The sequence below is a fragment of the Tursiops truncatus genome, chromosome 4, assembly GCF_011762595.2.
Source record: "Tursiops truncatus isolate mTurTru1 chromosome 4, mTurTru1.mat.Y, whole genome shotgun sequence".
Classification (NCBI taxonomy): Eukaryota; Metazoa; Chordata; class Mammalia; order Artiodactyla; family Delphinidae; genus Tursiops; species Tursiops truncatus.
This window is the reverse complement of record NC_047037.1, coordinates 76,418,494-76,431,313: the sequence shown is the minus strand read 5'-3', so window position 1 is coordinate 76,431,313 and position 12,820 is coordinate 76,418,494. Positions and strand designations below refer to the sequence as shown.

Below are 12,820 nucleotides of genomic sequence, written 5' to 3'. Positions count from 1 at the left end.
TCTTATAGAGTTTGGGGGATTCATTGAGTTAGTATTGGTAAAGCACATGGTAAATTATAGATAAATATTTGTTAAATAAAAACCTTGATTAGCATATTGGAAGCACTCTATAAATATGAACTATTATTATTTTATCATTGTTTTTGATTCATTTCGTCCTCACCACAATAATGGGGTTATTATTGCTTACATTTCACAGATGATGAAACTGAGGCTCAGAATGTTTAAGTAGCCTGATGAAAGTCACACAGCTAATAAATGGCAGGGCCAGGATTCCCATCCAGATCTCTGACTGCAAAGCCCATGCTCCTTTCATTCCCCAAAACTGCACACTGCATGAGACATAGCAGAGACTTAATAAACATTTGTTGGTCAAATGAGTCTGTAGACTCCCTCACTAGAAAGCCGTGGATGAGGAAGGTACAGGTCACATGCATGGGAAGCTTTGCCTTGATCTACGAAGAAGTCTGCTCTGGCATGTCTACAAAGCCCATCCTTATGTCCAAAATGAGTCAGGCTGAGCGTGAAGCACTGTGAAATTTGGTGGCCAGTGCCAGACCCTTAGCGTGCAGGGCAGCCACCTACCCAGCAAGACTAATCATTCTCTGCTACAAACCATCAGCAAGGAGCGTTAAAGGAAACAAGCAGCCCCCTTATATACAAAGGAAAAATATAATGGAACCATCAAAGACACATGAAATTAAGTATATTATTAAGCATAAGTCAGGGTTCAATACATCATTTGATAACGTAAAAATCACAATTATTTCATCAATAAAGAAAATTTAAAGTGCCCTCACCACCACATTCACACTCACAAAGTTCAGTCTTTGCCACACAGTACTAACCCTTTACTGGGACATTTTACAGACGCAAGTGCCTGTGACAAGTGCCCTGATGACTTCTGGTCCAATGAGAACCACACTTCCTGCATTGCCAAGGAGATTGAGTTTCTGTCCTGGACTGAGCCCTTTGGGATCGCACTCACCCTCTTTGCTGTGCTGGGCATTTTCCTCACTGCCTTCGTGCTGGGCGTCTTCATCAAGTTCCGCAACACGCCCATTGTCAAGGCCACCAACCGAGAGCTCTCCTACCTCCTCCTCTTCTCCCTGCTCTGCTGTTTCTCCAGCTCCCTGTTCTTCATTGGGGAGCCCCAGGACTGGACCTGTCGCCTGCGCCAGCCGGCCTTTGGTATCAGCTTCGTGCTCTGCATCTCGTGCATCCTGGTGAAAACCAACCGCGTCCTCCTGGTGTTTGAGGCCAAGATTCCCACCAGCTTCCACCGCAAGTGGTGGGGGCTCAACCTGCAGTTCCTGCTGGTCTTCCTCTGCACCTTCATGCAGATCGTCATCTGTGCCATCTGGCTCAACACCGCGCCCCCCTCGAGCTACCGCAACCACGAGCTGGAGGATGAGATCATCTTCATCACCTGCCACGAGGGCTCGCTCATGGCACTGGGCTTCCTGATCGGCTACACCTGCCTGCTGGCTGCCATCTGCTTCTTCTTCGCCTTCAAGTCCCGGAAGCTGCCGGAGAACTTCAACGAAGCCAAGTTCATCACCTTCAGCATGCTCATCTTCTTCATCGTCTGGATCTCGTTCATTCCCGCCTACGCCAGCACCTACGGCAAGTTTGTCTCTGCCGTGGAGGTGATCGCTATCCTGGCAGCCAGCTTTGGTTTGCTGGCCTGCATCTTCTTCAACAAGGTCTACATCATCCTCTTCAAGCCATCCCGTAACACCATCGAGGAGGTGCGCTGCAGCACCGCGGCTCACGCCTTCAAGGTGGCGGCCCGCGCCACGCTGCGCCGCAGCAATGTCTCCCGCCAGCGGTCCAGCAGCCTTGGGGGCTCCACGGGATCTACCCCCTCCTCCTCCATCAGCAGCAAGAGCAACAGCGAGGACCCCTTCCCGCAGCCCGAGAGGCAGAAGCAGCAGCAGCCGCTGGCCCTGACCCAGTGCGCGCAGCAGCCGCAGCCGCGGCCGCCCTCGACCCTGCAGCTGCAGCAGCAATCGCAGCAGCAACCCAGATGCAAGCAGAAGGTCATTTTCGGCAGTGGCACAGTCACCTTCTCGCTGAGCTTTGACGAGCCTCAGAAGAGCGCCATGGCTCACAGGAATTCCACGCACCAGAACTCCCTGGAGGCCCAGAAAAACAACGACGCCCTGACCAGACACCAGGCGTTACTCCCGCTGCAGTGCGGGGAGACAGACTCGGAACTGACCGTCCAGGAGACAGGCCTGCAGGGGCCTGTGGGCGGGGACCACCAGCCAGAGATGGAGGACCCGGAAGAGATGTCCCCAGCACTTGTAGTGTCTAATTCACGGAGCTTTGTCATCAGCGGTGGAGGCAGCACTGTCACAGAAAACATGCTGCGTTCCTAAAACGGAAGGAGAAGGCCAGTCCAGGGGGAATTCCAGAGAGGTTTCCTGGGATCACGGTCTCCGACAGGGATGAGGAATCGCCCCAGACTCCTTTCCTCCAGGAAGGAGGAATAAGACACCCCAAATGCGTGGAACTTAGTTGCACTGCCACAAACGACAGTGAATTGACTAATGTTCCCTTTAAAATTAAAAAGAGGAGAGCTGTGTGCTTCTGTGGTTGGATTTGTCAGAGCGCTGAGATCCCCGTAGTCAGGTTCGCTGTTCATGTCCCTGCCTCTGTTCTCCTCCTCTGTTCTATCCCACTCAACAGCCCGGAGATGAAACCAAGGCTTTAAACTACCCACCTACTCCCCCTGTTTTATGGGTTCTGGTTTTTGGTTTTAATACTGAAATGTTTGTCCTGAACTTTGCAGACAGCCTGGTCCAGAGACAAAAGTGTGCAGAGTGACAGAACATCAGATTTGACCACCACTAGAGTTGAGTCTGAAAGACAGAATGTCACAAGCACTGCCCAACACCGTGATGATGGAAAGAACTTGAAATGTCCAAAACTGTAAGGTGAATGTGTCCCCTCCTATTTATGAAAACCGTAAAATATTTAGACTCTTACTTGCTGCTGCTATCATGTGACACTGAGAAGGTTAGCATCCCTCCTGTACCAGGACATCTGGTTTGGTCCAGAATGTGTTAGTGATGTCATGTTTAGATTCCATGATCACAAGAATCACCTCAGATTGTTGGGAAGGGACTGCATGAATCCAATGATCTGTATCTGTAATTAATATTGCCATATGTAGCTTTATCCTTAAGAAAATACTTCTGTCGTAATAGTCCGTGGACAATATAAACTGGGAAAAAGTGCCCCAGTCTGGTTTATATAAGGCAGTATTATTGAGCTCCATTTTCCTTGCCCATCCCACCACCTGCACCCCCATGAGCTAAGGCCTATGTGAGTCCTTTCAGGGCCCCAGGGGTCCAGAAACTCCCCGCTTCCCTGCCGCAAAGGCTTCCTGAAGCCAAATCCATGCCTTCCCCTGTGAAGAATAAGCTCCCAGTCACTGGCCTCCTACCAGTTGCTGGGGTAAGAAAATGTGATTCTGAGAGAGCTCTCATGGGGAATTACCCTGGCACTCTATCCCCCAAATGCTGTACCTACGTTCCCTCCAGCAGTGGGAGTCTGCCCACAGGTAGTTACAGGATTGAACGTTGAACGGCATGCTGCTGAACGGTCAGGCTCTGGAGCTAGAGAGACCTGGGTTCAAGCACTGGGTTGGTCACTGACAAGTTGCGTGACCGTAGGCAGGGAACCTTGACCTCACTCAGCCCCGGCTTCTTTGTGTCTAAAATGGGGGTAATAATCATTCTTTTCCCTCAGAGCTCTTATGTGGATTAAATGAGATAAATGCATGTAAAGTACTTTAGCATGGTGCCTAGCCCATAGTAAGCAGTCAATAAATATTAGTTAATATTATTCCTGATATTGTAAATTTTTTCACGTGTTTAAAATACAAAACAACACATTTATTTACCACTCAGATTTTAACAACAAGCTCACTGAGCACAATAACTTTCTCCATAATAAGCCCAAGAACTCTAGGGCCCAGTTCAGGGGGTCCTGAGCGACACCGCTCATGGTGAAGCCAGAAGGTCACTCCCCCAAGCGCCCCATGCTATCTCCACCTCTGGTGCCAGAACCCAGATCTCTAGCACCAAGGGGAGACCATTCCACTCTGGCATTAATTTCCCAGATCACTCTAAATGCTGCCCTTAGGCCAAGGTCAGGTAGAGCAATCAAATCTGTGGGGTCCTCATGACTTCTTCCTCTGACCATTTTTCTCCAAAGGGCCACCTTTCCACGATTTTTAAAGTGACTTGTGGAAATGATGGTTGTCCATCTGGATGAAAAGGCATCAGAGGGCGCCATGTGGGAGCACCGCTGTGAGACACAGAGAAGGTGTCACACGGGAAGACCTGGTGAGGCACCTGCTCCCTGAAGCCAGGCCCAGCCTGCCGCCCCCACCCCGGTTACGCCTCTGAGCAAGGCCCAGAGCTGAGTGAAGATTTATATTTAACATTTTACTTGGACTTTTTAAGAAATGGCTGAAAATTTGATGGCTGGGTTTTTGTTTTATTGGTCAAAACAGCTGTGTGCAAACAGCTACTTTGCTATGCAGAGTGCCACACACTCAAGCTCACACTTCCCAGGTTCGACAAACAGCTCCCCCTCGTGGCAGAGCTGCAGGAAGAGGCTCGTCGGGGAAAACACACACCATTTGCAATGAGCCTCACTTCACCAAGTGCTTGCAGATGAAGTCATCTCTCCCCACGTCCTTGTCAGAAAGGGAGACGGCATCACTGTTCTCAGTCATACGTAGCAGGCACAACTCTCAGCACACAACCAGGGGTGTCAGATATGAACCCTCATTATTTTTCTGTAACAGCCTAGTTTCTTTCTCAAATTCCCATTCAGCCTAATGACAGAAACTTCATCTTAGTCAAGCTGGGTTTTTTCTCAGTAACTTCAGAGCTTTCTGAACCAATTTAGATTTCTGGGGATCTGTTCAGAGGTTTCTTCCTTCCCGCTTACAGGAAGGTTTTTGTAGCGTAAGGAGGTGGTGTTCCCCAAACATCTGCAGCTCCTGTTGACATCTCTGAGAACATTCTTATCTGACCCTCAGTAATTGTTATGCCTCCACACTGGCATCCTCTGAGGCATCTCATCCCTGTGTATCCCGAGTCATGGGATCCACAGTGATTTTCACTGCTGCATCACTTTGTCCCAACTACGAGGCCCCTGCCGGGCCTGCCAGATCTCTAATGAGACAGCCCTGGGGCCTGGGAATGACCAGGCAGCTCTCAGGCCCCTCCCTCCTGGCCCCTCCACTGCCATGTCTGCTTGACGGGGGCCCCCCCATGACGGTATGGAGAAGTCACAGAGGCTAACAAGCTTCCAAAGCGCCAGAGGAGGAACAGGGCACTTATCGCCAAACCTATACAAGCCTTTGTGGAAGGGTGAACAATGGCCCCCCCAAAGATGCCCACACCCTAATCCCTAGAACCTATCTATGGTTGTGTTAAGTTACATGGCGAGGTGAATTAAGGTTGCAGATTGAATTAAGGTTGCTAATCAGCTGGCCTTGAGATAGGGAGATTATTTTGAATTATCCAGGCAGGCCCAATGTAACTACATCTCCATAAAAGAGGGAAGCAGAAGCAGCGGCGTCCGAGTGATACCATGTAAGAAAGACTCCACTGACTATTGCTGCCTTTGAATATGGAAGGGAGCCATAAGCCAAGGAATGCAGGTGGCTTCTAGAAGCTGGAAAAGGCCAGAAAACCGGCTCTCCCCCACAGCTTCCAGAAGGAACCAGCCCTGCTGGTTTTAGCCCAGTGAGACCTCTTTTGGACTTCTGATCTCCAGAACTGTAATAAACCTAGATACATAAATAAATAAAACCTAAGAAATAGATGTTGTTTTGAGCCACTAAGTTTGTGGTGATTTTTTACAGGAGCAACAGGAAACTAATATATATAGCATTTTTACTGTCATCTCCTTTCCTGAGGCCACGGCCTTTCTCAGAGAGCAACACCTGCTCCTGCTGTAGTTCTCTCCCCCCCCAGCTAGCTCCCTCTCTCTCCTCCACAGTTCCCTTCCTCCTATCTGCTTGGGGAAGTATAAACCTTGTGTTCCGAGTCTTTCTGGGCTTTGGTTTTAGACAACGAATGGCTGTGTTCTCCCAATCTATTTTCTGTTAGTAGCAGAAACCTGAAAAATAATAGCTTCAAAAAAGCAGTTTGTTTTTCTCTTATATAAAAGAAGTCAGAAGTTTTTGGAGGGACTTTCCTGGTGGTCCAGTGGTTAGGAATCCACCTTCCGATGCAGGGGATGAGGGTTCGATCCCTCTTTGGGGAACTAAGAGCCCACATGCCACAGGGCAACTAAGCCCGCGTGCCACATCTACTAAGCTCGTGCGCCTCAACTAGAGAGCCTGCTTGCCACAAACTACAGAGCGTACACAACAACTAGAGAAGAGGAAAAAGACCCGCACGCCACAACTAGAGAGAAGTCCACACTGCAACAAAAGATCCCACATGCCGCAAGGAAGATCCCACATGCCGCAATGAAGACTCAACACAGCCAAATAAATAAATTAAATAAATATTTTTTTTTAAGTTTTTGGAAAGATTCTTTAGAGTCCCTTGGCAATGGGAGACAATCTTTCTTTTGAAAATAAAAATGAATTATATAGTTATGAAGGATTTTCACTCAAATGAGTTTCTTAGCAGATTCTAAGAATTTACATTGGAACTTAGGGGTAATGATCACCATATAACATTCTACCCTGAAAGTCCCTATGATCATCAAAACGGTGTTGAATTGCGTTAGTTTCAATTTGGGGGAAATTAGGCCTGCCCTACCTCTGTCTCAAAAAGTTGCATTTCAGGACAATATTATTTCTCCTCTTGGCCTGGCTAAAGCCATATAATCTGTGGGCTGGCTCTGCATGGAGCCAGAACTTCCCTCTGCTCATCTTCTGCATTTGAACTCATTAGCGCTGGAAGAGCAAGGGAACATCAGTAAGGGGTGCTGGTTAATCACTGGAGGAGGTGGCCTGCATTGCTCCGAGCCTGGCTAGTCATTTCAGGAGTCCGCTGGAGACAAAGGCATCTCCCAAAGTTGGGCGGAATTTGGGTAAGTGGAAAGGAGTTGTTATAGTGAGATCACTCGTCTCTAGGAGACCCTGTATTTCCTGTCACTAATCATGGAAAAATACTAGGGATTGGTCAAGAACTTATATATATATATCTATATATCTATATATATATATCTTTATTGGACTATAATTGCTTTACAATATTGTGTTAGTTTCTGCTGTACAGCAAAGTGAATCAGCTATATGTGTATATATATCCCCATATCCCCTCCCTTTTGAGCCTCCCTCCCACCCTCCTTATCCCACCCCTCTAGGTCATCACAAAGCATCGGAGCTGATCTTCCTGTGCTATGCAGCAGCTTCCACTAGCCTTCCATTTTACATTTGGTAGTGTATATATGTCCGTGCTACTCTCACTTCGTCCCAGCTTCCCCTTCCCCCCACACCCATGTCCTCAAGTGCGTTCTCTACGTCTGTGTCTTTATTCCTGCCCTGCAGCTAGGTTCATCAGTACTGCTTTTTTAGATTCCATATATATGCGTTAGCATAAGGTCTTTGTTTTTCTCTGACTTTTACTTCACTCTGTATGACAGACTCTAGGTCCATCCACTTCATTACACATAACTCAATTTTGTTCCTTTTTATGGCTGAGTAATATTGCATTGTATATATGTGTCACATCTTCTTTATACATTCATCTGTCGATGGACATTTAGGTGTCCGTGGATGAGAACTTTGAATGAATTTTGCTGTTATGCAAGAAGTGAGGTAGCAGCTTCCCTGGTGGTGCAGTGGTAAAGAATCTGCCTGTCAATGCAGGGGACATGGGTTCGAGCCCTGGGCCGGGAAGATCCCACATACCACGGAGCAACTAAGCCCGTAAGCCACAACTACTGAGCCTGTGCTCTGGAGCCCACGAACCACAACTACTGAGCTCGCGAGGCACAACTACTGAAGCCCATGCACCTAGAGCCCATGCTCCACAATAAGAGAAGCCACCGCAGTGAGAAGCCTGCGCACCGCAACTAAGTGTAGGCCCCGCTTACCGCAACTAGAGAGAGCCCGCGCGCAGCAACGAAGACCCAACACAGCCAAAATAAAGAAAGAAAGGAAGGAAGGAAGGAAGAAAGGAAGAAAGAAAGAGAGGTAGGGATCAGAGATATACATACAGGGTAAGACCAGCCATGGAAATAAAGGTACATTCCGAGGATACGGAGAATTTTAGCCTTGATGGGAACTGCTCAACCGGTGGTATGAGAAGTGAACTACTCAAAGAAGGCCAAGTAGGGGCAGGAAACTGGGAAGAACCATCATGAAAGTGCATCTAGGAACTGGAGGGACAACTGTGACCCAAGCATCAAGTGGGGCTAAGAGCACCTTCTTTTCTGTTGGAATGACCACCACATCCCTCCCTCCCCCAAGTCCCACACTGGAGTGGAGGGAGTTTGGAGTGGAGGTAGGGGTACCTGTTTATATAGTAAGAGCTGGATTGGAGGAAGGGAATAGAAATAGAAGTATATCACAAGCTGCCTCCCTCTGAAATCTGGATACTGGCTGTCTGAGTAACTAGCTAGGGTAGGAGGCTAGAACTAATATACGCAATTAACTCTAGGACTGAGTTCCCAGGGCATGGAGGGCAAATGCCTGAGAGTATAGTGAAAATAGGTAAGAGATCAAAGCCAGAGAATAATTCTCAGGGTTGGTACAGGATTTGATTCCTGACAAAAGCATCAGGAAATGTTTTTTGAAGAATGTGGCTGTTCTCCTTGACATCAGCCCAAAGATGTGGTTATTGCTCAAAACTTCCCGATTTTCTTTAAATGTTTTGTTTCTATCTCTGAAAATATTCAAATTATAAGCAGAGATTTCATGGAAAAAGGTATTCCATGCAAGTGGAAATTGAAAGAAAGCTGGAGTAACAATACTTATACCATGTAATGAAGTTTCAAACAGATGAGCATACCATATTAAATAAGAATCACCCTACTAGGTCAGTGGCCACGCCTATAAAGTTTTGCTAGAGCTCTAATTGGTCCCAGGACTTCTACAGAAATATTTTTTGTTTTATTTACTCATGTTTTATTTATTCCACTATATGGAATAGTGTAAAACCAGGAGTGGGATTCTAAGCAGCATAGCAGATAGACTATATGTCCTTGGATGAGCTGCTTAATCTTTCTTTCTCTCCGTTTCTTATATAAAGTGGATATAATATTACCTGTCATAATTACCAATTATTGTTACTTTCCAAATAAAATAATTGATGTAAAGTCACTTTCAGGAACATGGGAAAGCTATGGAAAATCATTAACACTACAAGTGACTGAAGTTAAGAGGGTTTGCTTTTGAATACTCAAAAAAAAAAAAAGAAGTACCATGGAATTCAATGGTTTCATCTATCAAGTTTCTTAGTTAGAGACAATGGAATCCACTCTAGCTACTTTAAGCAGAAGGGGATTTGTTATAGGGTATAAGAAAACTTATAAACTTTTTTTTTTTTTTTGCCTGTGCCATGTGGCTTGCAGGATCTTAGTTCCCCAACCAGGGATCGAACCCGGGCCCCTGCAGTAGAAGCACAGAGTCCTAACCACTGGACTGCTAGGGAATTCCCAGGAAGCTTATAAACTTCTAATGATCCAAGTCTGGATGCTACACAATCAGGAACAATACAACCAGAAGAAATGCTTAATTCCTCCATGGGGTCATTTTGGCAAAAACCTTACTACCTCCCATGCCTTGCACTCAGCACCTGTGACCCACAGAACCAGACACTAGAACCTTCATTGCAGCTGGAGGAACCAAAGTCCTCTGCCATTGTGCTTGACCCCATTAATATCAACTTTCCAAGACTCCCATCAGTCACATGCAGAACTCTATGTACAGGAGAGTCTGGAAAAGTGGCCTTTGCTGTCCAGCCTGTGGAGTACAGGAAAATGTGCTGGAAGAAGGTGGATGATGAATGAGCCAGTCTGCAGTATCCACTGCCCACAAACAAAGCATGTTTAAGATCAAACACAGGGACTTCCCTGGTGGCACAGTGGATAAGAACCCGCCTGCCAATGCAGGGGACACAGGTTCCATCCCTGGTCCGGGAAGACCCCACATGCCGCGGAGCAGCTAAGCCCATGTGCCACAACTACTGAAGCCCTCACGCCTAGAGCCCATGCTCCACAACAAGAGAAGCCAGCACAATGAGAAGCCCACGCACCGCAACAGAGTAGTCCCCGCCCACCTCAGCTAGAGAAAGCCTGCGTGCAGCAACAAAGACCCAACACAGCCAAAAATAAATAAAATTAAATCTTTAACAAATAAATAAATAAAGGTTAAACACAAAATGAAAAACACACTCTGCTGAGAAAAAATAAGCAAAATTTGATTCCCTTTCATCTTAACAGCTGTGGTAGATAGAACAGAAAGGTACTGTGCTGAAGACAGAACTGCAGCCGGCATTTTGCCATGAAAGAGAGGCTGCTGGAAGGTAAGAGAGAGCAAGCAGGGGCAAGCACTGCAGGGGGTGGGACTGGAGGGGTGGGAGGATGGGAATTTGATTATAAGGTCATTAGCACTATTGGACTTTTTAAATGATATGCAGAAGTTTGTGTGTCTGTCTGTGTTTGTTGAATAGCCTGGAGAAAGATACATAATCATTTAATAGTGATTATGTCTGGGTTAGAATTATGAGTGATTCTTATTTCCTTTTTAATATTTTTTCTGGGTTTTTTCCAGGAGTGTGACTTATAGTAAAACAAGAAAAATCTGTTTCTTGGATTATCAAATGTGATGATACTATGGTCATATTTTTTGTTTGCTCTTTTTTTTTTTTTACTTTTTATTTAGAAATCATTTCAAACTTACTTCTACCTAGACTTACTTATTATTAACATTTTACCACATTTGCTTTGTTGCCAACACTATGATCATTTAACAAAATATGATGCACACTGAAGTATTTATGGTTGCGATCATACGATGCCTGGAATTTGTATTAAATACCACAATGGGGGAGGAAATAAGGATGTAGGGAGAAAGATAAGAAAGAACAGCAGAAAGTTAGTTAATGGTTGTTGAAACTGGGTGATAGGTACATAAGGCTTCATTTTTCTACTCCTATTTTTTAAATTTTTTTCAAATTTGCGTAAAAAAATTAATGTTAAAAACCAGCCAAAGGATAAAATGGATTCACCAGTCAAAAAATCACACAAAAGATTTCAGTGATTTGAATGGCCCTATTCATCACAAGAGAAGTTAGTCCATCACACACACAAACAAAAAGAACCTGAAAGTCTGCCAAGCAGCTAAAATTTTAGTTGAAAAGCAAAAAAATGTTAATGTAAGACCTTTACAACAAGGTTCAAAAAGCAATTCTCTGGAGTATATCAGAAAGGCCTTGTTGGAGCTTGATGAAAGACAAGTCTTCCTGGATCTTCACATGATCTATTATGATCCTATCCTTAAATGAACCAGCTGTGGACTGGTTCAAGTATTCTGGATTGTCCTCGGGCAATAGGTTTAACAGATCCCTCTTAGCTTTAGTGCCAGTAATTTTTCTTTTATGAATATACTCCCAGGGAAATAAGCCAACAGGCAGCAAAATTAATTAGTACCTATGTGTTACAACTACATGAGCCCCCACTGGGGCCACATGCGGGGAGGCCTGAACCCAGGGGAGCACAGACACACTGCTGAGATCCCGAGATTCAGATAAGAAAGAGTCCAGACACCCAACACCCAGGAGATGGCTGAGGAAATTATGCTATGATCCCATTGCTGGAGAGCCCAGCCACAAACATCAGATGTGACAGGCATGTGCACTAAGTCAAAGTAGGTAATCAAGCTTAGAAATAATAATAAGGGGGAGGGCAGGACACAGAATAGTTATGTCCACACAGAATAACATGAATAAAGTTTCATTGAAAAGAAGAGGAGGGAATACAGGGGAGGAAAATAGTTTATTGTTTGCTTCTTTCTTTTGTAAAGTTACATAACTTCATTGAAATGAGGGAGGCAGGAAGAGAAGAGGAACAAACACAGCCTTACCTGAGGTACTTTAGCTATGATTTAAGGACTAATAAAGCCAAGATACAATGGACAGTAGATTAGAAGAAATCACTTGCAGGCTCAATCCACCAGAATTCTTGATTGGATAGGCTATGGAGAGCATTAACCCATTTCCCAACACCCTGGCCAATATTAAGTGACCTTAGATAAGGTAGAAGATAAAACTTTCAAAGAAAAATTTTAAAAATCACTTCGTTATACAGATGCGGTAAGTAAACTTTAAACCAAATATGAAACAAAGGAAAAGTTATTGGCATTCCTCAGCGTCTCCTCTTTTTTCAGTCTCTTGACCCTCCTCCCCTCCCCCACGCTAATGAAGGCACGAGACATCTCTGTCCTGGACTTTCGCAACTGTAACCATCATATTGAACAAGCAAGGCTCCAGAAACTCAACTCTTAGTAAAGTGTTACGCTGTGACACTATACGAGTCTGGGTGTCGACAGCATGACCCACCTCAGATCTGACTTCAACAGATAACCCAGGAGGGGGTGCGTGTGACCCACCCCCCCCCACCAAACTTACGGTTCTGGACTCTTACTGTAGCTTGAAGTGATAGAAGAAGATAACTAGAATTTAAGATGTTGAGTTGAAACAAATTATAGGACTTACGCCACTTGGATTCTCTTATAGTCAAAGAAAACACAACTTCCTTATCAAAATCAAAGAAAAGTAGCAAGTGAAACTATCTCACTTCAGATAAATCAGATACACAAACCAGCACT

General features: G+C 45.4%; 1 protein-coding gene and 1 non-coding gene across 3 annotated transcripts in view; one reads left to right on the top strand and one right to left on the bottom strand.

The window, feature by feature from the left end:
* CASR (calcium sensing receptor) overlaps positions 1 to 2,384 on the top strand; it is a 28,502-nt gene extending 26,118 nt beyond the window's left edge. For both annotated transcript variants that reach the window (XM_019923332.3, XM_019923331.3), the window contains exon 6: positions 871 to 2,384. In XM_019923332.3, coding sequence (XP_019778891.1) covers positions 871 to 2,384 — 1,514 coding nt within the window. The remainder of the gene's footprint in view (positions 1 to 870) is intronic.
* Positions 2,385 to 9,572: 7,188 nt separating this feature from the next.
* TRNAR-UCU (transfer RNA arginine (anticodon UCU)) lies at positions 9,573 to 9,644 on the bottom strand. The gene has a single exon. It is a non-coding gene; the product is annotated as a tRNA-Arg (tRNA).
* Positions 9,645 to 12,820: the final 3,176 nt, after the last annotated feature.